At 37.2% G+C, this 23,710-nt stretch overlaps 1 protein-coding gene across 4 annotated transcripts in view; it reads left to right on the top strand.

The window, feature by feature from the left end:
• The window catches only part of LOC132702102 (aminopeptidase N-like), a 130,563-nt gene that overhangs the window by 90,260 nt on the left and 16,593 nt on the right, over positions 1-23,710 (top strand). For 3 of the 4 annotated variants that reach the window (XM_060670530.1, XM_060670531.1, XM_060670529.1), the window contains 2 exons: positions 16,065-16,235; positions 18,887-19,036. The exons of the other annotated variant lie outside the window; for it this stretch is intronic. In XM_060670530.1, coding sequence (XP_060526513.1) covers positions 16,065-16,235; positions 18,887-19,036 — 321 coding nt within the window. The remainder of the gene's footprint in view (positions 1-16,064; positions 16,236-18,886; positions 19,037-23,710) is intronic. 4 annotated transcript variants of the gene reach the window in all.

Below are 23,710 nucleotides of genomic sequence, written 5' to 3'. Positions count from 1 at the left end.
TTCAAATGGTATTTAAAAGTCTTGGCGCTTGCCTCCCAACTTCCTCCAAAATGTGGCGCTCTTGGCGGGATAAAATGCCAGTTTTACTCCTTCACTCATGTTCATGTTTTATTTTTAACTTAGAATTTGTCACTGTAAAAGTTTTACTGTTGTCTGAAAAATTATTTAAAGCTCGCCCTCGTCTAGCGAGGAATCGTTTTAAGACAGTAAAAAATGCAAATAATTAGTTTAAATCCACGACCTTTTTTGTCCTTTGTTAAGAAATATCCTACATAATCGGAACCGGCGTTTGTAAAAGGACTGCATTGACTTAACTTTGGTAGCTACCGCAACAAATTCGGTGTTAAATATATTTAACAGCAATTGTTATCTGCTTAAAATACATATAGAAATTACATTGTGTCCACCGAGCTTTAGATACTAGTACTAATTCACACAATAATTTAGCTATATTTTATTGCAATCTGGGTTCAAATGTAAATTGTAAAATGTAACTAAAAAATACTTTTCCAGAAATGCTTTTTTGCAAATGCACAGCCCGAACTGGTTTTGTAGACAAGATTGTGATTTATGCCATAAATATGATTTACCTTTAATTATAATAGCATTTTATGTAGTATTTTATTAACTCGTTTTGAAGTTCACAAAAGATATAGGCACCTTAGACAACGAACACAATGTAAAAATGTAAATGAATAAACATATAAATTATTTAATAAGGCCTTTATTGTAAAGAATAAAATACATCAGACGTCCGACATAAGAAGCTTCAGTGTTACTTTTTTCAAGAACTTTTATATTAGTTGATTTGAGAGGATCGTCACCTTTAAAAATTGCAAAAAACATTATGAAAGCAATAAAAAAAAATGTTCATTTATAATACATTAAACTATTGTTAATTATCAGTAGAATAATTAAAGCAAAAAATCCATTAATTGTAAATTCGAAACAAAATTTAAATCAGAAGCACTTTACCTGTTGACAATATATTACTCTTAACAATATGTTCTTTTAAAAACTGATGACCGCTGGTTGTTCTATGCCAGAATCCTCTATAACTTGTAATGTTGTTTTGACTACCACTGAAGATTAAAGATCTGCTGGTGTCTGCTCTAGTTTTACCTAGGAAAGAAATTATTATTTTGAATTGTTGGAAATGAAGTCCCAAAACACCCCCCTGTCAACAAAAATTTCTCTTATTTTCAAGATGGAAAATTTTCAGTCACAAATTCACAAATCAATATTTCATACCGAAAAAAGTTGGGAATAAGTTTAAAAAAATGTTAAAAAAAAGGTACCATTCGGCACTCTAAATATGGGCTGTTAAGTACCATCGATAAATAGAATGACAAGAAAACAAGTAACTGATCGCAATATCTACCTAAAATACACTGCATTGCCTACTTTATCAAGACTTTACCACCTCGTCTATAGCTTAAAGCAGCGATGTGATCGCCATATATGGGTGCTCTTCTATAGTTATCACCCTTCCTGGCAGTCCCATTTTGGACAAGTAATGTTATCCATTGTTTCCTTACAATTTTATCTTTTGGTAAACTAAAAAATAAAAGGTAAATTGAATGACACTACCTGGATAAGTGATTATTATACCAAAACAAGGAAACAGACATATATGAAAGCTCACAAAAAAATTGCTTAAAGAACATGGATCAGTCCCATAACTTGCCCAAAAACTTGTAATAAATGTTATTCACACAAGGCAGGTAGGTGATACTAACAAGTCAAGAACATAGCTTATTCTCGAGTCAAGCAAGCGTTGGGAAAATGGTCGGATACTAATCAGGATCTCTCCTTCACAAGTTGTGCATATAATATTTTTCCTACTTAAGCAGTTTTACAAAATCAGTCTTTATTGATGGGACTGTTTCTATTTGATCAGCGTCATATTGTGTGTATACGTTCTGCAGTAATCACTTACCTTTCTAAGAAGTTAGGTGACCTACAAATGAAGTTGAACAGTTGCCTAGAATTCCTGGTAATTCTCAAAAATTTCCTGTAATGCCTTCCAAAACTTCCCAAAAATATCCTGCAGATTTATAGTTTAAATTTTTCCTGTTGCAGCTGAACTGATTCTGGTAATTGCCCACTTTCTGCGGTAATAATTTCTGTAATTTTTAACCAATTCGTTTTTACTAAGATCGATGACAAACGAAATCATTCCCACATTGAGTGTTACAAGGATTTGTAATTGTCAAAGGGTAGTTCTTGTGGTTGTTCTGGTGAAACTTGCAGCTTAATTGTTTTCTTAAAGTTTCTAAAATTCTTGTACACTAAAACATATTACCCAAACATCTTTCCTATGTGGCTGTTTAAGTGTACCACCAGTTTGTTAAACCACTTGCACATAACGCAACACTTACCCGTATATAGGCACATTCTATTCCTTACAGTTTTGACCACAAACACAACAAGCTTTTCACAAAAACACGAAAAAGGTAAGGAGAGAATCACACAATGGAACAGACTGTTGGTATTCTCTTCAAATAGCAATTCCTAGCTCGGCGTTACCTCGGATTTCGGAGATTGATTTTGCGTTCTTATGAAAACACCTTCCCTATGAAAATATCATAGCCACTTGCGGCGGATCACTCTTTACCGTATTTACCGTAGTAGGGCCACTATATTATCTTATAGCTATATGGAGATTTTACATGATGATGCTCCACGCTTCTTTTCTCTTGAATTAGACCTGCTCCATTTGTTACGAATTTTTTCCACCTATCACTATCGATCCAACATAATCTAAATAATAATACTTATCAATTTCTACCTTTATTGACGCCTTAACTTTCTCCATCAATCTACATGCTAAAACGGCCGCAGTTAATTCTAATCTAGGTAAAGTTAAAGGACATGTGGGTGCTACTTTACTTGTGGCAGTGATTAAATTGCATGAATATTCACTTTCGTTTAATTTATCATGGATATAATCGCATCGGCAAACGAGTAAATTTTAATGAACACTGAATTTTTGGCAAAAACATGCTTAGGAATTTTTAATTCATTTAATATGCGCAAATCTTAACAAAATTAAATCCAATCTTCCCGCAAGTTACCTACAACCTCTTGACCACAATAAAGATTTTGTTTCCAAATTGTTTGCAGTAATATTTTTGAGCCTATGATTATATTATCTACTAATTCTAAAATATTAAAAATCTGACTTTTTATGGAAAGTATTGATCGTTCTCTCACGACATAAAAATTATTGAATTTTCTAATACGGTAATGTCTCGTTTTACTTTTTGCATTCCAATAAATAGCTAAAGTTTTGCTATACTCATTTTCCCCGAATTCTAAAATAGTCGTGCTGAGTGACTGGTTAATGATAAGTTTGTCAAATAATTCAAGTTTACGTGATAAATATTTACGAAGTTCGATCCTGTTAATAAATCATCAACATAAAAATTATTCTCAATAACTTGACCAGCTGGTGTGTATTTTATTCGATTATATATTGCAATTGCAATAAACACTTGGTTATAATCTATCCCCATTTTTCATGATCTGATATGATCTATCGGATTTATCAACAATAACTTGCCTGTTCATTTACGAAATGTCAGCGTTCAAAACATAAGTGCGTGTTTTGTACCGTTGGCCGAAATATTGGACATCGTTATGCGAGAGTCCACAGTCGGTTGGCATAAATCCGTTAAATACAACTATTAATTTAGTTTTAACAATTTCTGTTTTTATACCAGCAGGATGACTTAAATAATATGCTTTGGAAACGAAAAGTTCACTAACATCTTCGCTTAATGCGGTTATGTGTCCCAAACGCTCATATTTGGCCAAGAAATCAGAATATTTTCTTACCATCTTTTGATCAACTTTTATTAACACTCTGTCTTTTGAATTGCCTAGATCGTTTAAATTGTCTTTAAATGGAATTTTATCAATAAAACGCCCCGCGTCCTGACGCTTCGAGTGTTTATTAAAATGTGACTCACAAAAAACATTGACTTGGGTGCTGACACACCCAAGGTCAATGATTTACCTCGATCTCCTAAAATTTCACTAATTTATAATTAATTTCCGAGTTTATTTCATCACCAATCGACAAACAAGAGCTAACTGGAATATTAGAATCTATGGTAGTAATTATGTCTTACATCTGGTGAATGATGACCAATTTTTTTTCGCTACCGACTATCGAATCCGGGATCCGTCCGGTGTTGAGCGCCGCCTTAAACGCCGAGCTAACAGTCATATTAAAATCAATGAGTAATGGGTGGTAATGGGTAATTATGACTCACCTTTTTTTTTCGTTACCGAGGATCGAACCCGGGACCCGTCCGATGGTGAACGCCGACTTTAACGCCAAGCTAACGGCCTTATTAAAAGCGATGGGTAATTGTGTGTTAGATATTCAGAATAATGACGTCACCGCGCTGATATTGATGACTCACCTTTTTTTTGCTACCGAGGATCGAATCCGGGACCCGTCCAGTGGTAAGCGCCGACTTTAACGCCTAACGGGCATATTAAAATTAATGGGTAATTGTGTGTTAGGTATTCAGAATGATTACTCATCTTTTTTTTCGCTACCGAGGATTGGAACCTGGGACCCGTCCAATCTTAGCCGTACACAGCGAATAACAGATCTCACAGACACTCCGAATTTCATAAAACACATGACATAATTAGGTAAAAAATACACAACCAAAATTACTGATCGCACACGCAAATATATTTTGCGCATTAAAATCAAAGGCGATCCATCCGCGCACTAGGATATCGCTACACCGTAGTCTCATCTGCGGTTACGATGCATTGACATCGCAAATTAGTTCGAGATAAAGTTGAATATATACAAAATTGAATCCAATAGCACATTTAATCTATAAATCAATCCCTTTTAGATTGATAAACACTTTTCAAAATAGGCATTTGTAGATCGATCGTCGGTTTGCTATTAACGGTAGACACGCACACAAAGCTATAGGTACTGGTAAGTTGCAAAATTGAAAACCAAATTAACAGGAGTCCAACTATTTATTAATACATTAAACATCCTTTATTGACAGTGGAAAATATAATAAAAGTAGTTGGAGGTAATAAGCGAAAAATATTAAGGACTTCCGGTCATTTTTATTCTAAAATATGCCCAAAATATAATGAAAAAGATCAAAACATTTCATGCATTTTTAAAATAAAAACTTAACGAGGCTGCCAGACGTAAACTGAGCCCTTAAGCGCACCTCATTAGATTTTTAGGAAAAACAAAATTTCAAAGCAAAACCAATAAAACACATTTACACATTTATTTTTTAACTCCTTTGATCCTCTTCGTTACACCTAAGTTTTTAAATTCGCGCTCAAATGTTTCGCGATTTGTCTCTGCGGCCATCAATTCTTGCTTTGCGGCCTCTTCTTCCTTGGGTGTTTTATATAACTTCGTGGCGTACATTTTAGCTCTAAGTCCGATAAAATGAGACATAATTCGCCCATTATGCTCATCCTTCATCAGACCCAAAACCTTTTTATTGACTCTGGGTATATCGTACGGATTATCCTCCGCATAGTCAGAAGTATCAAAATACCGGAAACAATCCTTTTTTAAAATCTCGTACGGGTCTATGGACAATATCTCGTATACAAGAGAATCCGTGTCGGTATATAAAACTCGAGCATTGGAAAATCTTTCTTGAATGTAGTTGTAATGGAAGTCATAAATTGTTGTCTTGGCAATCTCCATAATTGACATCCCAACATAGATAGGCTTGTTAAAATATATTTCAGATTTATTTTTAATTCGATAAGAACGAGATTTTTATTAATTATAGTTGCACTTTTAAATTCGGGTCGGGCAATCAGAGCTTCCGCACCGTAGCGACCATCCCGGTTGGTCACTAGCTTAACGTTGGAATGGTTCCGTATGTTTTCCATTGTTTTCCCAAGCACAGCATTGATAATCAATTTAAACAAGTTCTTTTCAAACTCGTTTTTAGCAGCCTGGCGAAGTGCAATGTTTAGGTCGATATAGGCTTGTAACCAAGGCGATTGGTTAAACGAGATGGCTCGATGTACTTTTCTTAACTTGGCTCCCAGTTGTAGCCCCTGTTTTAGGTTACGATAATGAATGACATAATCCTGCTTATCATATAAGGTGGTCATTAATTTTTGATTTTCGGATCCTGGAGGGCAGCGATGTTCGGGACATGGAGGTAAATCCGCAAATATTTATCATCTTTGGAGGTATCGTAGGTATGCATATATTTGTTGTTGGCTTCTGCGTATCGTTTGGAGCACTGACTAAGGCCTCCTCGCATAACTTTTTCGATAAACAAAATCATGTCGACGTCGGTGAGTAGATCGAGTTTTTTCTTCAATTTATACAACATGCAGATCCACGCGTATCCCGGCAGTGTGTATGCATGTGCAGGATCAAGTCCGTAGGTCTTATGTGAAGTTTCTCGAAACCTCTCAAAAACGTCTGCCAAGAGCAGAATGTCCGTCTTCATATAAAGTTCCGAATAATCCTGCAAATTTCGACACCCAGGCTTCTCCCAAACTTCCTAAACAAGTTTGTAATCTTTTGTGGTCAACGGTTTATCCTCCAATATGTTATAGAATGCAGAAATAGGGGGTAAAGCAGTTTCTTCCACAATATTCCATCCATTCATATAATCGTAGGGGAAGACACCTTTTCGTTTCAACATATTTGCTTGCTCCTCCGACAATTCACTAAATTCGCGTTCCAGTATCGCATATTCCGTCAAATTGGTAGCCAACTTATCCAGGCCGCTGGCCATAAATCGAAAGCTGTCAATGAATCGGAATTTCACCAGGTTCTCATTAAGGTGCCACGTAAAGGAAACATACTTTTCCTTGTTTACGGGCAGCAAGTCGATCGATCAATCACATTCGGCTAGAGCTTTTATAATTATGTTTCCGTCATACGAGGAAAGGTTATGAAACACTACAGGAACGGTGTGGTTGTTCCTAAGTTGAAGATTACAATATTCGTGTGCGGGTCCTCTGTATTTCCCAATTAAGTGACAATGATCTCGACCTTTTTTGTCGTCTTTTTCAAAGGGCTTCTCGCATATGTGACACAGGGAAGACTTGTAAAATTCCATTTTCTGTCCAGCTGTTAGTTCATCAATTGGTAAATCACACAAGGATACCGTCTCAATGTTCTCAGCTAATTGCTCCATCTCCTAACAGAACCATTCCGCACAATCCTTGCCCGTGTACGAACGATAGTATGAAAGGGAGTCGTTATATGAACATTTAAAATAATAGCTCAGAGAGTACGGAACATGGCGCTGATATTTCGTGGTGTTGGACGTTGAATTATCACACTCGGGAACGAAAAAACATTCCGTGCCGGCATAAATAATAAAGGGAACCTTCTCTTTATAATTAAAGTCCTTGAATTGCACAAAATTCTTCCCTTCTTCAGGAACCTTGGGAATTTCCAAATTTTTGTTTCTCTTCTCGCAATCCTTGGCGTGCTTCGCTAACTTGTCCTCGGAATCAAAATAATGCAAGCAACGCTCACAAAAATATTTTCTATAATGAACTTTTGAAAGTTGGGATGACAAAAGTTGAGACATACTTTTGATCCATACATACGTAACGGGCGTAAAATCGACGTGGTCCTTTTCCGTAAAATACTGACTTTGTACCTGTAGTGGGTTCACGTGTTTGACTTTTTTATCTTTGGTCAGATAAGCAGAAACAACTTGGAACCTATTTGATGATTTTTTCCGCAGCGTGTGGACATTCACCCACGCATTATTTTGACCTTCGAATCTGGCAATTTGCCGCAATGTCATTGGAAACTGGACGCCTTTGAGATTTAAAACAGACTGAGGACGTGGATAAGACGAAGTCTTTCCACAGTTCGATCCGACAGGAAACAGAGCAGAAACCACGGCCCAGGCAAAGCAAATTTCATCAGAATTTGGCATATTAATGCAGGCGTACTTTCTTGCTATCGAATCCGGTAACTTCAGATAACTTCCGGCGCGAAATGGATTAAACGTGTTGATATTAACTATTAAATTTAGGATTTTCTTCAAAGCCAATCCGGAATCTTTTTCTTGGAACTCCTCCAATTGGGTTTTAATTGGCAATACAACATTTTCATCAAACCATCGTTGTAAATTAGTATCTTGGTAGATTGCTGCGTTCGAAGTTGTAAAATATTTAATTTCCGTCTGTATTTGATCGGCCTTATGAATTTGGAATACTCCCCCAAAGACAGCGTTTATCTTAACGGCCTGGTTTGTTTTCAGCGCGTTATTGACACGTTGTCAAAATAGAGCGAAACAGTCTTGCAGAAAACTCTGCAGGTCCTTGTGGTGAAGGTTAGTCATGGCGCCAGTCCTGATGCGCGATTCAAATGTTGAATTAACGTCATCCCAGTGAACGCGATCTCTCGCAGTCACTGGTCAACTTCCGGAACCTCTCTTCGACATTCCTTTAAATTGACTCCGAAATGATTTAACTTGGGCCATCTGGGCTATCAGATGTTGTTTTTCTCCCACCGTTTTAGTAGCCCGCATTTCCTTTTGGATTCTTGTTATCGCTCGGGTACATTCTTTCATACCCTCAGCGACATTATCATCTTTGGGGGCAGCCAGTACAACAGCCATCAAGGCTCTAATGGTTCCAATAAACGCTTCGACCAAAGACATTTTTTTCATCTTGCCACGCACGTCCTATAACTCCTCTAAAAGCTAGAGCACATCTGAAGATTCCGATTTATGTCACCTATAAGGTAAACTTCGGACGGACGTAGCACTGAACGGTATTATGTTGTCGAGTCAAGTGACACGAAGCTAAAGGCGGATTCCTTAAAGTAAATCAGCCCAAAGACAGTTGCACAATATTCATTTACGGTTATTTAAATTAGCACAAACTTTAGCTTTGACAAACAAAATAAAACGTTGAGACTACACGTTAATCTACTAGCAGCCGGGTCCAAAATATGCGCCACCAAACAATTTTTTCGATAATTTTCAGATATGTCGGCCAAAAGAATAACGTCCGCTTTCAAATATAAATCCGAATATTCGCTCAAGTTTTTAATTTCAAACGCCGACCAGACTTTTTGCGCATGAGCATACTTTTCTTCACTAATGTCGGTTTCAGTTAATTGATTGTAAAAAGTTCGTTTAATTTGTCGTAGTCGTCTATGTGATCGTAACAAAACACGCCCTATTGCGACAATAAATTTAATTTTAATTCATCTTGAAGGTGAGAAAATTACTTTTCCAATATGTAAAGTTCATTTTTGTCTACGCTGTTTACCAAATTGTCTAGAGAGACCCCCAAAAATCTAAACGAATCTATAAATCGAAACTTTAGCTTATATACGGGCTCATAATAGGCAAAAAATTTTTCCTTGTTGACCGGAACCAAACTTAAAGACCCTTTATTGTCCAAGGCGCTAAGGATAAAATGAGAGATTCTGGAATACTACAGGCACTATGAACAATTTTCTAAAATTTAAATTACAAGCCTGATGGGCGAAATTTCTGAATTTCCCGGTAAAATTTTTTGCAAGTCAAATCCCGAATCGCGTTCTTGAAATTCACATAATTTATTTAAAATTTGACTTTTAACTTTTTCAACGAACCATTCGTTCAAATCCGTTCCCGAGTCGATAACGGCATTTTTGGTAGAAACATATTTTACTTCGGTCACGTCTTGGCCGTGTGTGCGGCAGCGGCGTTAAAAATGAAATTACCAACGCGATGAGTAACGCGTTTCCATGGGCTCGTTTAAACAAAGCGTTGGGAAGCGCGGTCGAATAACAAAATCACGCCGTGTTTTGCTTTGCTTGCTTGCTCTGACTTATCGAATTTTGTCCAATCAAAATTTATTGATATCGTACCGATGGAAGGGCAAATTACTTTCTCTCAAGTTTCGACGCATTGTCATATTTGCGAAGAGCGAAGAGACATCATTGTCCGCGATCACGACCATTTTACCGGGAAATTCAGAAATTTCGCCCATCAGGCTTGTAATTTAAATTTTAGAAAATTGTTCATAGTGCCTGTAGTATTCCAGAATCTCTCATTTTATCCTTAGGGCCTTGGACAATAAAGGGTCTTTATGTTTGGTTCCGGTCAACAAGGAAAAATTTTTTGCCTATTACGAGCCCGTATATAAGCTAAAGTTTCGATTTATAGATTCGTTTAGATTTTTGGGGGTCTCTCTAGACAATTTGATAAACAGCCTAGACAAAAATGAACTTTACATATTGGAAAAGTAATTTTCTCACCTTCAAGACGAATCAAAATTAAATTTATTGTCGCAATAGAGCGTGTTTTGTTACGATTACATAGACGACTACGACAAATTAAACGAACTTTTTACAATCAATTAAATGAAACCGACATTAGTGAAGAAAAGTATGCTCATGCGCAAAAAGTCTGGTTGGCGTTTGAACTTAAAAACTTGAGCGAATATTCGGATTTATATTTGAAAGCGGACGTTATTCTTTTGGCCGACAAAAATTGTTTGGTGACGCATATTTTGGACCCGGCTGCTAGTATATTAACGTGTAGTCTCAACGTTTTATTTTGTTTGTCAAAGCTAAAGTTTGTGCTAATTTAAATAACCGTAAATGAATATTGTGCAACTGTCTTTGGGCTGATTTACTTTAAGGAATCCGCTTTTAGCTTCGTGTCACTTGACTCGACAACACAATACCGTTCAGTGCTACGTCCGTCCGAAGTTTACCTTATAGGTGACATAAATCGGAATCTTCAGATGTGTGATTCATAAGGCCGATCAAATACAGACGGAAATTAAATATTTTCCAACTTCGAACGCAGCAATCTACCAAGATACTAATTTACAACGATGGTTTGATAAAAATGTTGTATTGCCAATTAAAACCCAATTGGAGGAGTTCCAAAAAAAAGATTCCGGATGGGCTTTGAAGAAAATCCTAAATTTAATAGTTAATATCAACACTTTTAATACCAAGAAAGCACACCTGCATTAATATGCAAAATTCTGATGAAATGTGCTTTGCCTGGGCCGTGGTTTCTGCTCTGTTTCCTGTTTCAAACTGTGGAAAGACTTCGTCTTATCCGCCTCCTCAGTCTGTTTTAAATCTCAAAGGCGTCAAGTTTCCAATGACATTGCGGCAAATTGCCAGATTCGAAGGTCAAAATAATGTGTCGGTGAATGTCTACACGCTGCGGAAAAAATCATCAAATAGATTCCAAGTTGTTCCTGCTTATCTGACCAAAGATAAAAAAGTCAAACACGTGAACCCACTACAGGTACAAAGTGAGTATTTTACGGAAAAGGACCACATCGATTTTACGCGCGTTACGTACCATTATGTATGGATCAAAAGTATTTCTCGACTTTTGCCATTCCAACTTTCAAAAGCTCATTATAGAAAATATTTTTGTGAGCGTTGCTTGCATTATTTTTATTCCGAGGACAAGTTAGCGAAGCACGCCAAGGATTGCGAGAAGAGAAACAAAAATTTGGAAATTCCTAGGGATCCTGAAGAATTTTGTGCAATTCAAGGACTTTAATTATAAAGAGAAGGTTCCCTTTATTATTTATGCCGACACGGAATGTTTTTTGGTTCCCGAGTGTGATAATTCCAAGTCCAACACCTAGAAATATCAGCGCCATGTTCCGTACTCTCTGGGCTATTATTTTAAATGTTCATATGACGACTCCCTTTCATATTATCGTTCGTACACGGTCGAGGATTGTGCGGAATGGTTCTGTAAGAAGATGGAGCAATTAGCTGAGAACATTAAGACGGTATTCTTGTATGATTTACCAATGGATGAACTAACAGCTGGCCAGAAAATGGAATTTTACAAGTCTTCCCTGTGTCACATATGCGAGAAGCCCTTTGAAAAAGACGACAAAAAAGTTCGTCACTTGACTGGGAAATACAGACCACCCGCACACGAATATTGTAATCTTCAACTTAGGAACAAACACACCGATCCTGTAGTGTTTCATAACCTTTCCTCGTATGACGGAAACATAATTTTAAAAGCTCTTGCCGAATGTGATGGATCGATCGACTTGCTGCCCGTAAATAAGGAAAAGTATGTTTCCTTTACGTGGCACCTTAATGAGAACCTGGTGAAATTCCGATTTATGGCCAGCGGCCTGGATAAGTTGGCTGCCAATTTGACGGAATATCGGATACTGGGACGCGAATTTAGTGAATTGCCGGAGGAGCAATCCAATATGTTGAAACGAAAAGGTGTCTTCCCCTACGATTATATGAATGGATGGAATATTTTGGAAGAAACTGCTTTACCCCCTATTTCTGCATTCTATAACATATTGGATGATAATCCGTTGACCACAAAAGATCACAAACGAGCTCAGGAAGTTTGGGAGAAGCCTGGATGTCGAAATTTGCAGGATTATTCGGAACTTTATATGAAGACGAACATTCTGCTCTTGGCAGACGTTTTTGAGAAACTTCACATAAGACCTACGGACTTGATCCTGCATATGCATACACACTGCCGGGATACGCGTGGACCTGCATGTTGTATAAATTGAAGAAAAAACTCAATCTACCCGCAGACGTCGGCATGATTTTGTTTATCGAAAAAGGTATGCGAGGAGGCCTTAGTCAGTGCTCCAAACGATACGCAGAAGCCAACAACAAATATATGCATACCTACGATCCCTCCAAAGTTGATAAATATTTGATGTATTTCGACATCAATAACCAATACGGGTGGGCAATGTCTCAATATTTACAGCACGGAGGTTTTAATTGGTTGGATGAACAACAAATCGAAAATCCTGACATTTTAAATATATCCGACGAATCGGAAGTCGGCTACATCTTGGAGGTCAATTTGGAAATACTGGAGGAGTTGCACGACCAATTTGCGGATTTACCTCCATATCCCGAACATCGCTGCCCTCCAGGATCCGAAAATCAAAAATTAATGACCACCTTATATGATAAGCAGGATTATGTCATTCATTATCGTAACCTAAAACAGGCGCTACAACTGGGAGCCAAGTTAAGAAAAGTACATCGAGCCATCTCGTTTAACCAGTCGCCTTGGTTACAAGCCTATATCGACCTAAACATTGCACTACGCCCGGCTGCTAAAAACGAGTTTGAAAAGAACTTGTTTAAATTGATGATCAATGCTGCGTTTGCGAAAACAATGGAAAACATACGGAACTATTCCAACGTTAAGCTAGTGACCAACTGGGAAGGTCGCTATGGTGCGGAAACTCTGATTGCCCGACCAGAATTTAAAGGTGTAACTATAATTAATAAAAATATCGTTCTTATCGAATTAAAAAAATCTTAAATATATTTTAACAAGCCTGTCTATGTTGGGATGTCAATTATGGAGATTGCCAAGACAACAATTTATGACTTCCATTACAACTACATTCAAGAAAGATTTTCCAATGCTCGAGTTTTATATACCGACACGTATACGAGATATTATCCATAGACCCATACGAGATTTTAAAAAAGGTTTGTTTCCGGTATTTTGATACTTCTGACTATCGTAGGATAATCCGTACGATATACCCAGAGTCAATAAAAAGGTTTTGGGTCTGATGAAGGATGAGAATAATGGGCGAATTATGCCTCATTTTATCGGACTTAGAGCTAAGATGTACGCCACGAAGTTATATAAAACACCCAAGGAAGAAGAGGCCGCAAAGCAAGAATTGATGGCCGCAGAAACAAATCGCGAAACATTTGAACGCGAATTTAAAGACTTGGGTGTAACGAAGAGGATCAAAGGATTAAAAAAATCCGTCATCAAAACTAAGATAACTTTTGAAGATTTCGTCGATTGTTTGCAAAATTTCTCTGAAAAAAAAATATCGCAGAATTTAATAAGAGCGACTAAACTGAATTTGCACACAGTATCCCAAAAGAAGATCGGATTAAGTCTCTGCGATGATAAACGTCGTATATCAAAGTCATCAGTAGGAAACGTTGCCGTGCGGCCACTATTCAATTATGGAAGAAAAAAATGTCTCCGCCTGTTTGTAAATGTGTTTTATTAGTTTTGCTTTGAAATTTCGTTTTTTCATAAAAATCGAATGATGTGCGCTGAAGGGCTCAGTTCACGTCTGGCAGCCTCGTTAAGTTTTTATTTTAAAAATGCATGAAATATTTTGATCTTTTTCATTATATTTTGGGCATATTTTAGAATAAAAATGACCGGAAGTCCTTAATATTTTTCGCTTATTACCTCCCACTACTTTTATTATATTTTCCACTGTCAATAAAGGATGTTTAATGTATTAATAAATATTTGGACTCCTGTTAATTTGGTTTTCAATTTTGCAACTTACCAGTACCTATAGTTTTGTGTGCGTGTCTACCGTTAATAGCAAACCGACGATCGATTTACAAATGCTATTGGATTCAATTTTTTATATATTCAGCTTTATCTCAAACTAATTTGCGATGTCAATGCCTCGTAACCGCAGATAAGCGACTACGGTGCGGCGATATTCTAGTGCGCGGATGGATAGCCTTTGATTTTAAGGCGCAAAATATATTTGCGTGTGCGATCAGTAATTTTGGTTGTGTATTTTTTACCTAATTATGTCATGTGTTTTATGAAATTCTACGGGTCTGCGAGATCTGTTTTTAGGTCATACTCTGTCCGCTGTGTACTGCTAAGATTGGACGGGTCCCAGGTTCCAATCCTCGGTAGCGAAAAAAAAGATGAGTAATCATTCTGACTACCTAACGCACAATTACCCATTAATTTTAATATGCGTGTTAGGCGTTAAAGTCGGCGCTTACCACTGGACGGGTCCCGGATTCGATCCTCGGTAGCAAAAAAAAAAAGGTGAGTCATCAATATCAGCCCGGTGACGTCATTATTCTGAATATCTAACACACAATTACCCATCGGTTTTAATAAGGCCGTTTGAGGCCGTTGGTGGTGAGTTTTGAGGGTTGGGGGTTCGGGGTGAGGGTGGGGGTTGGGGTAGGGGTGGGGGTTGGGGTGAGGGTGGGGGTTGGGGGTGAGGGTATGAATCGAAGGACCTTGAGCGGATCAATTTCCGCTAATAAATAATTTTTCTTATGGGAATTTACATGTAAAAATGAGAAAATTTATTCTAGAACGCACATAGCCTATCTACTATTTTGCTTTCAATGCTTCAATGTCATCTAGGGTAGGAAGTTTATCTTGACATTTATAAGCCTCCCACTCCTTATACGGCTATCAAATTTACTAAAAAACAAATAGATTAACAGAATTGACCATTGCCAGGTTGACTTAATGCTTCGAAACTAAATGCTTCTGTTAAATGTATCGAGAAATTGCACCGAAATATTCGGCTTCAAATAGTATATTCGGCAATATCATTCTGATATTGTAAAAATTCATCAAATAGTGGCTGCGCCTTTTCTAATCTCGAATTTATTTCATTTAATTTGTGTTTGTCAATAGCTTGGTGATCTACAACGTCAAGAAATTTTGTGAATCCTGTCAAGCTAGACTTTACTTGCCTGCACGTAATTCTCGATTTATTTAACTCCTCCGTAGTTCAACTTGGTTATTTTAAATTGTGACTACCGTGTTAGGATTTTAATTGAAGATAATATTTAGAACAATCTCCGGATACTTGGTAGTCACTCTTAAATTATGAAGCATTGGTTCAGCAGAATGTAACTTCGTTCGAAAAAAAAAGAGAAAAGCATAGTACATATTCTTCGACGCCGGTCATTCAGTTTCCTTTAAAATTTACATGACGATTGAGAACGAGAGAACTATAATAATGAGGAGAGAGTTCTTTAGATGTATTTTTTGTTGCGCTTTATATCAGACTGTCCGGGCCTCAAGCGGTGAGCTATTTAAATTATCACGCGCTTGGAAACAAAATACAATGAGACTCACTATGCTTCACTATTATACTGACATGTTTTCTAGGTCCGCACTCTAAATTCTGAATGATATTATTATCAAAGTAATCGTACATCTGAGTAAACAATACATTACAAAAACGAGGTCCAATCCTCTAACTTTTGTAGTTGAATAATTTTTAAATAGATATCGTTTCGACACTTTTAGTTTGAACTCGCACACGGGGTGGATAGCACTGTGCAGTACCGTGCGTTTCTCAGCAAATGATTCTTACTTTAAGTACATTTTGGATGAGTATGTGAATTCTGACGACGACCATTGGCAAGAGGTCTTAATATCGAAAATGACCTGCACGGAAGACACCACCACTGTTAAACTGTAAGGAACAATTATACTGTAATTCTATGAACTTACGTCTAATCGAGGCAATTACGAAAGAGTCATTGTTACCGCACCTTCCCTTGTAAAGAGAACTCGAACAGACAAGGTTTCCGGTGAACGCGCATCAAAACCGAAATTTTCTTTCAAAAATCAAATTTTCCAATGACTAGTACAAAAATTACCACATCCAGCTACATTTATTATTTTATTTATTTGTTAGAGGAATTCAAATCTTTTTTGTGTAATGCTGTTTGCTGCATCTCTTCAGGAAAAGTGATTGGGAGTGTTCGAACATTTTCTTAAATTAATGTGTTCAAAAATGCTTTACTCATTTTAATGAACATTGAGTGGTTAAATACGGCTTTTTCTAGGCAAAACCATATCAAAAAAAGAATAAATGCGATTTATTTAAGTTATTAGATCATCCAATAAGGACGTAGCAACCTAGTGAAAACCACATAACTTAATTTTGAGATAAAATTCTAATTTATGGGTTGTTATTAATGTCTGATCATAGCCAATTTCCTAGATAAAACCCTAATTTAATGTTTAGGATGCCCAATGTTATTTAAATTCGAAATAAAACGTTACTATAAATGTTTATTACTTTTTTCTCCGTAACTGTCATTTAGTGTTACCACTTATTTTTTCACATTTTGATGCTTGACATTTCTTGAATCGACGGGTTAGAAATGAGAATAATTTTTTCAATAATTTCAATACCTGACCTTACCATTTAAAAAGTTTAATAACAAGTAAAATTGGTTATTCCTCAACAAATGATTAGTTTTGGTTGGTTTACTAAAGCTAATTCTTAATGGAACAATAAGTGATACTAGAAAATATTTTAAAACTGTTAAGCAACTCAATATGTAGGTGGGGGTGTGTAAAATAGAAATAAAAATATATTATATTAGGACGAAACAAATGTTTATTAAAAATTAATATTAAAATCCACTCTATTTGAAATATTGTCCACCATTTTCCACGTCGCAGAATGCTGCTCTTTAGATGCGATCTATGAATTCACCCATTTTTCGCAATCTTCATAACCAGTGAACTTTTGCTCAGACCTTTCATGAGCCATTGATATCAACAAATAGTAATCACTGGGTGCAGCATCTGGAGCGTACGGCGGGTAGCGTAGGACGTCCGATTTCAGCGTTTTAAGGTATGTTTTGACTGGTTTCGAGACTTGCAGACGAGCATTGCCATGTAAAAAAAATATTTGTCATGTCGTTTGTCATATTCTGGCCGTTTTATTTTTAATTCAGGCGCATCATTTGTGGTCAATAATTTGCTCCTGTATTGGTTTTCTTTGGTTCTAACAGCTCGTAATAAATCACAGTCACTTGATGCCACTAAATTCATCGCAGGTGCTGAGATCCGTGGATATTTGTCTCGCCACTGATCTTGGTAGACACCAGGCTTTACCCAAGGCTTTCTTTCTTCAGGATTATCATAATAAATCCACTCTTCGTCTCCTTTGACGACCTGTTGCAAAAATCTTTTTCTTTTTTCCCACTGCAGCAGTAATATGGGACACAATATCCCTTCTTGTGAATAATTCCTAATTTTTTTGAATGTTTTTTTTCGACGTTTGAAAGGTCAACTTCTAGTGAAGTTGACAATTCTTGATGACATGAATCTTAATTTTTTTCGTTTTATTTCTTCTATATCAAAATTACCATTTTTATATCTACCATAATATGACGACTTTTCAAGGACTTCTAATTCTCGGCAAAAACACTTTCCGACACAAATTCCGGCATATTAAAAAAAAAACAACATTGTTGTCGTTTATGTTTTGAAAAACAATTACGTACAAAAAATGATGTCAAATAGCAGTTATTTTCAAGTGAAATTACTTGTGATCTTTATTTTGCTATCAATTAACATAAAAAAACATATCGTTGCGTTCATTCTTTTCTCATAATTTTTTTGCGATTATATCAGAGACCTCCACCTGATGGCAAGGTAAGAAATCACAATCACGTCACTCCAAGTTGCATTATTTTTGCAGAAAGTTCAATTTCCTATAAAAATTATTAATAAAATTTGTTTAATGATCTTTTTATATATACTGACTAAATCGTAAATGCAAAATTATAATGAGGATAATCTTTCCATTTCTAGAGGTAACAACAAACTAGTTTTTGTGTGTCAGATCCAAAAAAAGGATTCGTTGTTTTTATCCATCCTACTGACCACTTTCTTTGCCGTGAGAGAGCAAATAGCGTTAAACAAAAATATTTGATTTTTTTTCAGCTTTAAGATAGTACCCACTCTTAACATTAGAAGTTTTTACAAAAACAGAGTATTAAAATGCAGAGTGATTTATTTAAAATTACTTTAAATAGGATATTTTCTTTAACATGTCACTTACGAAAAATAAATGGCTGAAAACCCTGAAACCCTGAAAAAATGTTTGTCATTGAAAACATTATCAAGATAGATTGAACCTTGCGTTACACTTATAAGATGCCTTCCTGGTTCGGTTTTCTAACACCCTGTATACATGCTTGATCTGAGCTTTTAAGAAATATGTTTATTCCCGTTTACATTTTTTAAAAGTTTGTTGAAGCCAACCATCTCAAAATCGCCACTTGAACTTGGAATTAACACAGTAAAATGATTTTGCTTTCTAGTATGCTGAACTGGACACTGAGTGGCTCATCGATGTTAAAATCTACAAATCATGGCCTCCAAATTTACAGAAATCTAATACTATATTCAGCAGAGAACTATGCACAGACGCAACACTTTTTCTTGGAGAACATTGAAGAGATTCTCAAAATGTAAGTCATAAATATTGTTGGCTAACTAAAAATATTATACAGTGCTCAAATAATGCAGTATTCCCTACCTTAGAAACACGAATTTCTAGCTTTAATAATGTTGAATTATTTTTTATGAAGAATTGAATGTTGCAACTGCTTTGGTATCAGATAAAACCGTACCTCCATAGTCTGTCTCTTGACGAGCACAATTTTTTTCAACCATTTTATTTGTATTAAGTGTTGCATCTAAGAAAAGCTTTTAAATTGATTTGCTTTTAGCAATGCAGTAACGATTACCCCATTAAAAAAGATGTTTGTTGAGGTTTCAACTCTAAAACCGTAGCCCTAAAATAATTCACAAAAACATTTAACAGAAGCCGATCTAATTTTTTGGTATGTTAAAAAGCTGGAGAAGTTGAACAGTGTGTGCCAATAATGTTTTAAAGGAGTCTTTGCTCACTTAAATCACAATTATTGACTTCAAAAAAATTAAAAAATTGAGCTAAATAACCCTGGTTACTTTTTACAGGTTATTTAAAGTAGATTTGATGTGGTAATTACTCAATGTTGTCGATCATAGAAGTAGGTTTTTTCCGTGATCACAGGGCTGAATGGATATTGTATAAATTTATACACGCCGATAAGACTGCGAGTATAAATTTTCCCAGTATCCGAGATTTTTATTTTTTATTTTTATTTTATTAACTACATTGACAATATTGTTCCCTCTGGCTAGAACCGCAAGTATGTGTCATTTGTGACAACTGACTAAGAATGCACCTATCAAAAAAAAACTTCTCCTCTTGTTTGTATTGAAAAAAAAAAAAAGATGACATATCTAAAATTGTTTCTTAAAATTGTTTCTAAAAAGTTTCTTATTTAGGGTCTCTGTCTTCAAAGAAAAATTTAGTTGTATGTGGACGCTAATTATGACTTTTTCCCTAGTCTCGCCTTAAAAATGAGTAGGAATAGGGTGAAAACTTTAACATTCATCGAAAATAAAAATTTAAAGTCTGTTGGAAAACGACCATCTCCTTCCTTTTCATTCTATTTAAGAATAACTGACCTTTGGTGGTTAGTCTATTTGGATATAAGGATGTCGTCCGCCAGCAATTCTTCTTCTTTTTTTCAATAAACTAGCTATTATTAAAAATGAGTAACTAGTTACTCTTACACGGTCTGACACGTCTATCTGGTTTACGTTTTGCACGTAAAATTATAATTGATCATAAACCTCAAAATATCCCAATGTATATAAAACGTAGGTGATTTCAAAACTTCGCTGTCTTTAAAGATACACGACGCACATCGGCTGCTAAATCCGCACAGAACACATGAATTCCTATGCATACGATCAATTAATGCTTACAAAAAAATATAGGTTAATTTTATCGAAGGGTGCTGCAACCCGCATTCAAAAGAATATTTTTTGTTAACCCGTGAGTTTTATCGAAGGGTGCTGCAACCCGAATTCAAAAGAATATTTTTTTATTAATCCGTGAGTATCTTTTGAATATTTTGTTGTCATTATCGCCTCCTATTTATTACAGCCACCGGCTAAGGTAAAAGTTGACGTCTTTCAAATCAAATTTATGAATGACAACGTTCAAAACAAAATTCATTTTTTAGCAAAATAGGCAAGGTTTACCCCTGATGATGGGAATAAAACTGATTATAAGTTGACTGAATTCACTGTGCAATTTGTGCTAACCAGTTGCGAGTGAGCCTTGGGGTAACACACAATTATGGGCCCCTACCCCTAGCCTACTTTACAGATAAGATGGGATATTTTTCATAGCCACATGAGAATCATATAAAAATGTACTTATGGTGATACAAAAATACTTTAAATCTACAGCATCGTGGACCTGGCTTCTGAATTCACGGCCTCAGAGCGGCCCAGAAATGTCCCTAATGGCCCCACCAAATCTTTTTTTGTTGCATTGGTGTAGCAGAAAATATTTGTACTGATTGTTCTCTTTTATGATGTAAAACTTTTCAAAAGGTTGAAATGAAACAAAAATTTTAAGCACAAACATTTTAATAATTATTTCCAAAACAGTATAATATTTTTTCCCTCCACATTTCCTTGTATTTGACATACAATCGACCGTACCCTAGCTGAGCCTCATTCTGTTTCAACTTGTCTTGTTTGGGACTCTCTCTCCCTTTCATCTTTCCTATCGGCCCCCCTGGGTCAACTCTTGGTATTTTCCGACCCCGACGCTATTAGGTTGCGAGGGCTAGGGGTCTCTCCTTTTCACCTATTTATACTTCTATGGCAGATAGGTATAAAATGCGCAAAAAACGGAAATGTCCAACGGAAGGCAGAAGAGTACAGTGCAAGGTTTTGGATGCCTAAGTACTGGTCCAGAACAGGGGTGGTGAAGCAGGCCCCACTGGACCGTCAGCCAGCGACTGCGGCTCACCCTCAGTGGTATTCCAGGCTGAGGAGTGTATTTTGGCTACTGGATACGAAGAGACAAACCCAAAGAAGAGACTCTATTCAAAGAACACCACCGAGACGGAGAACCTTCTCGCTCCCAGACGCTAGTAATCTATTGGCCCACCAAACAGAACACCCTATCACGGAAAATGCAGCTGAAAGAAAGAGACTGGAGGGAACCCCCGATAACCCAACAAGCAAAAATGTGAACAACAAACAAAAGGACCTTATCCACACCTTAGACAAAGTATTCGCACAGGTAAGAACTATGGAGAGATGGAGAGAATAATTAAAGAAGCATATAAACCAAAAAAGGAATACTGTGAAATCAGTGGCAAAATATCCTACTTAACAGAGAAGCTCCGCGCGATGGATCCAGAAAAATGGTTGCATGAAGTGAGTACAAATACCGAGGCAGAAAAGAAACATCGTCTAGAAAATGAGGAACTGCGAATGGAGGTCAACGCTATGAAAACGGAACAGAATGGCAAACTACAAGAAAGATCAGAGACTATAAAATGTGATGCGTGTGCACGGGCGGAAAAAAGAGCCTTGAGATAACAGCAGCTCCAAAAAGAGGAGACTTTCGAGTAGTACCAGTCCATCAGTGAAGAGGACTGGGAAGAAAACGTATTCTACGATTTGGAAAGTATCCAGGGACCAGCGCACGACACCGCAACGGAGTGGGACCTAATTCTGCAGTGTAATACTAAATTGGCGTCACGCAACAAAGAGATCAATAGAACAATCGACAAATTTGGGGCCAAACCTGGTCTTGTGTCTCAAAACAAGAGAGAAGGTGAGGTTGCCATCATGGTGCACTCCGTGGGCTTTCCTGACGTTAGTGGAAGATTAACGCAGTCCACTAGATGGATATTCTACCCTATCTTGAGCGAAAAATCCACTCAGTCAGAAGTGGGCGACTCGGAGATGTTCGAGGCCCTACGCAGGATCAAAATCCAAGTCATAAAGCAGGATAGAACTAATATAGCGATTTCCGATAACGATGAAATCACCGGAACCATAATGACGCGAATGCTGCAGTTCTTATTTTGCGATACGCCAGTCGACGAGAACAGTACCAGCTAAGCCAGCATATAAAACGCAACAAAGAGACGAACCTGAGGAAACCCAAGGAAGACGCGCTGCTGATAGAAATGAAAGACACCAGCTTTGCGGACCTCCTTAAGACCGTAAAAACGGCTGTAGATCCTAGCTCCATAGGCGTCGACGTTGGTCAACTTAGGAAAACAAGAAACGACCAAGTCTTGTTTACCGTCAATAATGGATCCGATCGAGCTGAACTCCTAAAAAGGGAAATTGGTGAAAAGGTACCCGGTACCACTGCACATTTGCTAAAAAGCAAAAATGTTATCCACGTTAAAGACCTGGACGAAGTTACAACAATTGACGAGATCAAAGAGGCTGTTTCTAAGGCAACAGGCACCAACCCCAGTGATGTAGACGTAAGAGCTCTCAGACCAGCTTACGGAGGCAGGCAAAATGCCACCCTAATTGTAAGCGAGGCGGAAGCAGAAAAACTTATCAATCTTAAGACTATAAAAATTGGCTGGACTAGTTGCCGAATTTACGAAATGCAGAGAGAAGATCAATGCTTCAGATGCTGGGGATTAGGGCATGTCAAGTCGCAATGTAAAGGGCCGGATAGAGCAAAACTATGTCGGAAATGTGGAGACGAGGGTCACAAACCATTCTGCCTCCAATTTAAAGCAGAGGGCCATCAAACCGGCTCCCCTAGATGCCCATCAAAAGTGCAGGCGGTGGCAGCGCCAAAGAAGGCAACCGCACCCAGACAATCATCAGATTCCTCCAAATAAACACCAACAGAAGTCGCGCAGCCCAAGATCTGGCCCTGGCAACCGCGATAGACATGCAAGCAGAAGTGTTGATAGTAAGCGAACCCAACAGAATCGCCGTTCAGAATAGAAAGGACTGGACTAAGGACAACGGTTGCCATAAAAGTCATTGGAAATAACATAGCAATTAAAAGGCAGGGTAGCGGTTCCGGATATTGCTTTATAGAAACGGCAGACGTTACTATCTATAGTTGCTATTTCTCCGAGCAACTGGACGAGGCCCTATTTGAAATCGGCAGGATGGTGCAAGGCAACAACGAAAAGGCTATCATTGCTTGGGACTGTAATGCCAAATCTACGGAGTGGGGTATGACGCATACTGACGCGAGGGGCGAAATGGTCACAAAGTGGATGGCTGCCAACGGCTTG

Source organism: Cylas formicarius, unplaced genomic scaffold (genome assembly GCF_029955315.1).
Source record: "Cylas formicarius isolate icCylForm1 unplaced genomic scaffold, icCylForm1.1 PGA_scaffold_5__7_contigs__length_24384050, whole genome shotgun sequence".
Classification (NCBI taxonomy): Eukaryota; Metazoa; Arthropoda; class Insecta; order Coleoptera; family Brentidae; genus Cylas; species Cylas formicarius.
This window is presented reverse-complemented; position numbering and strand designations above follow the sequence as displayed.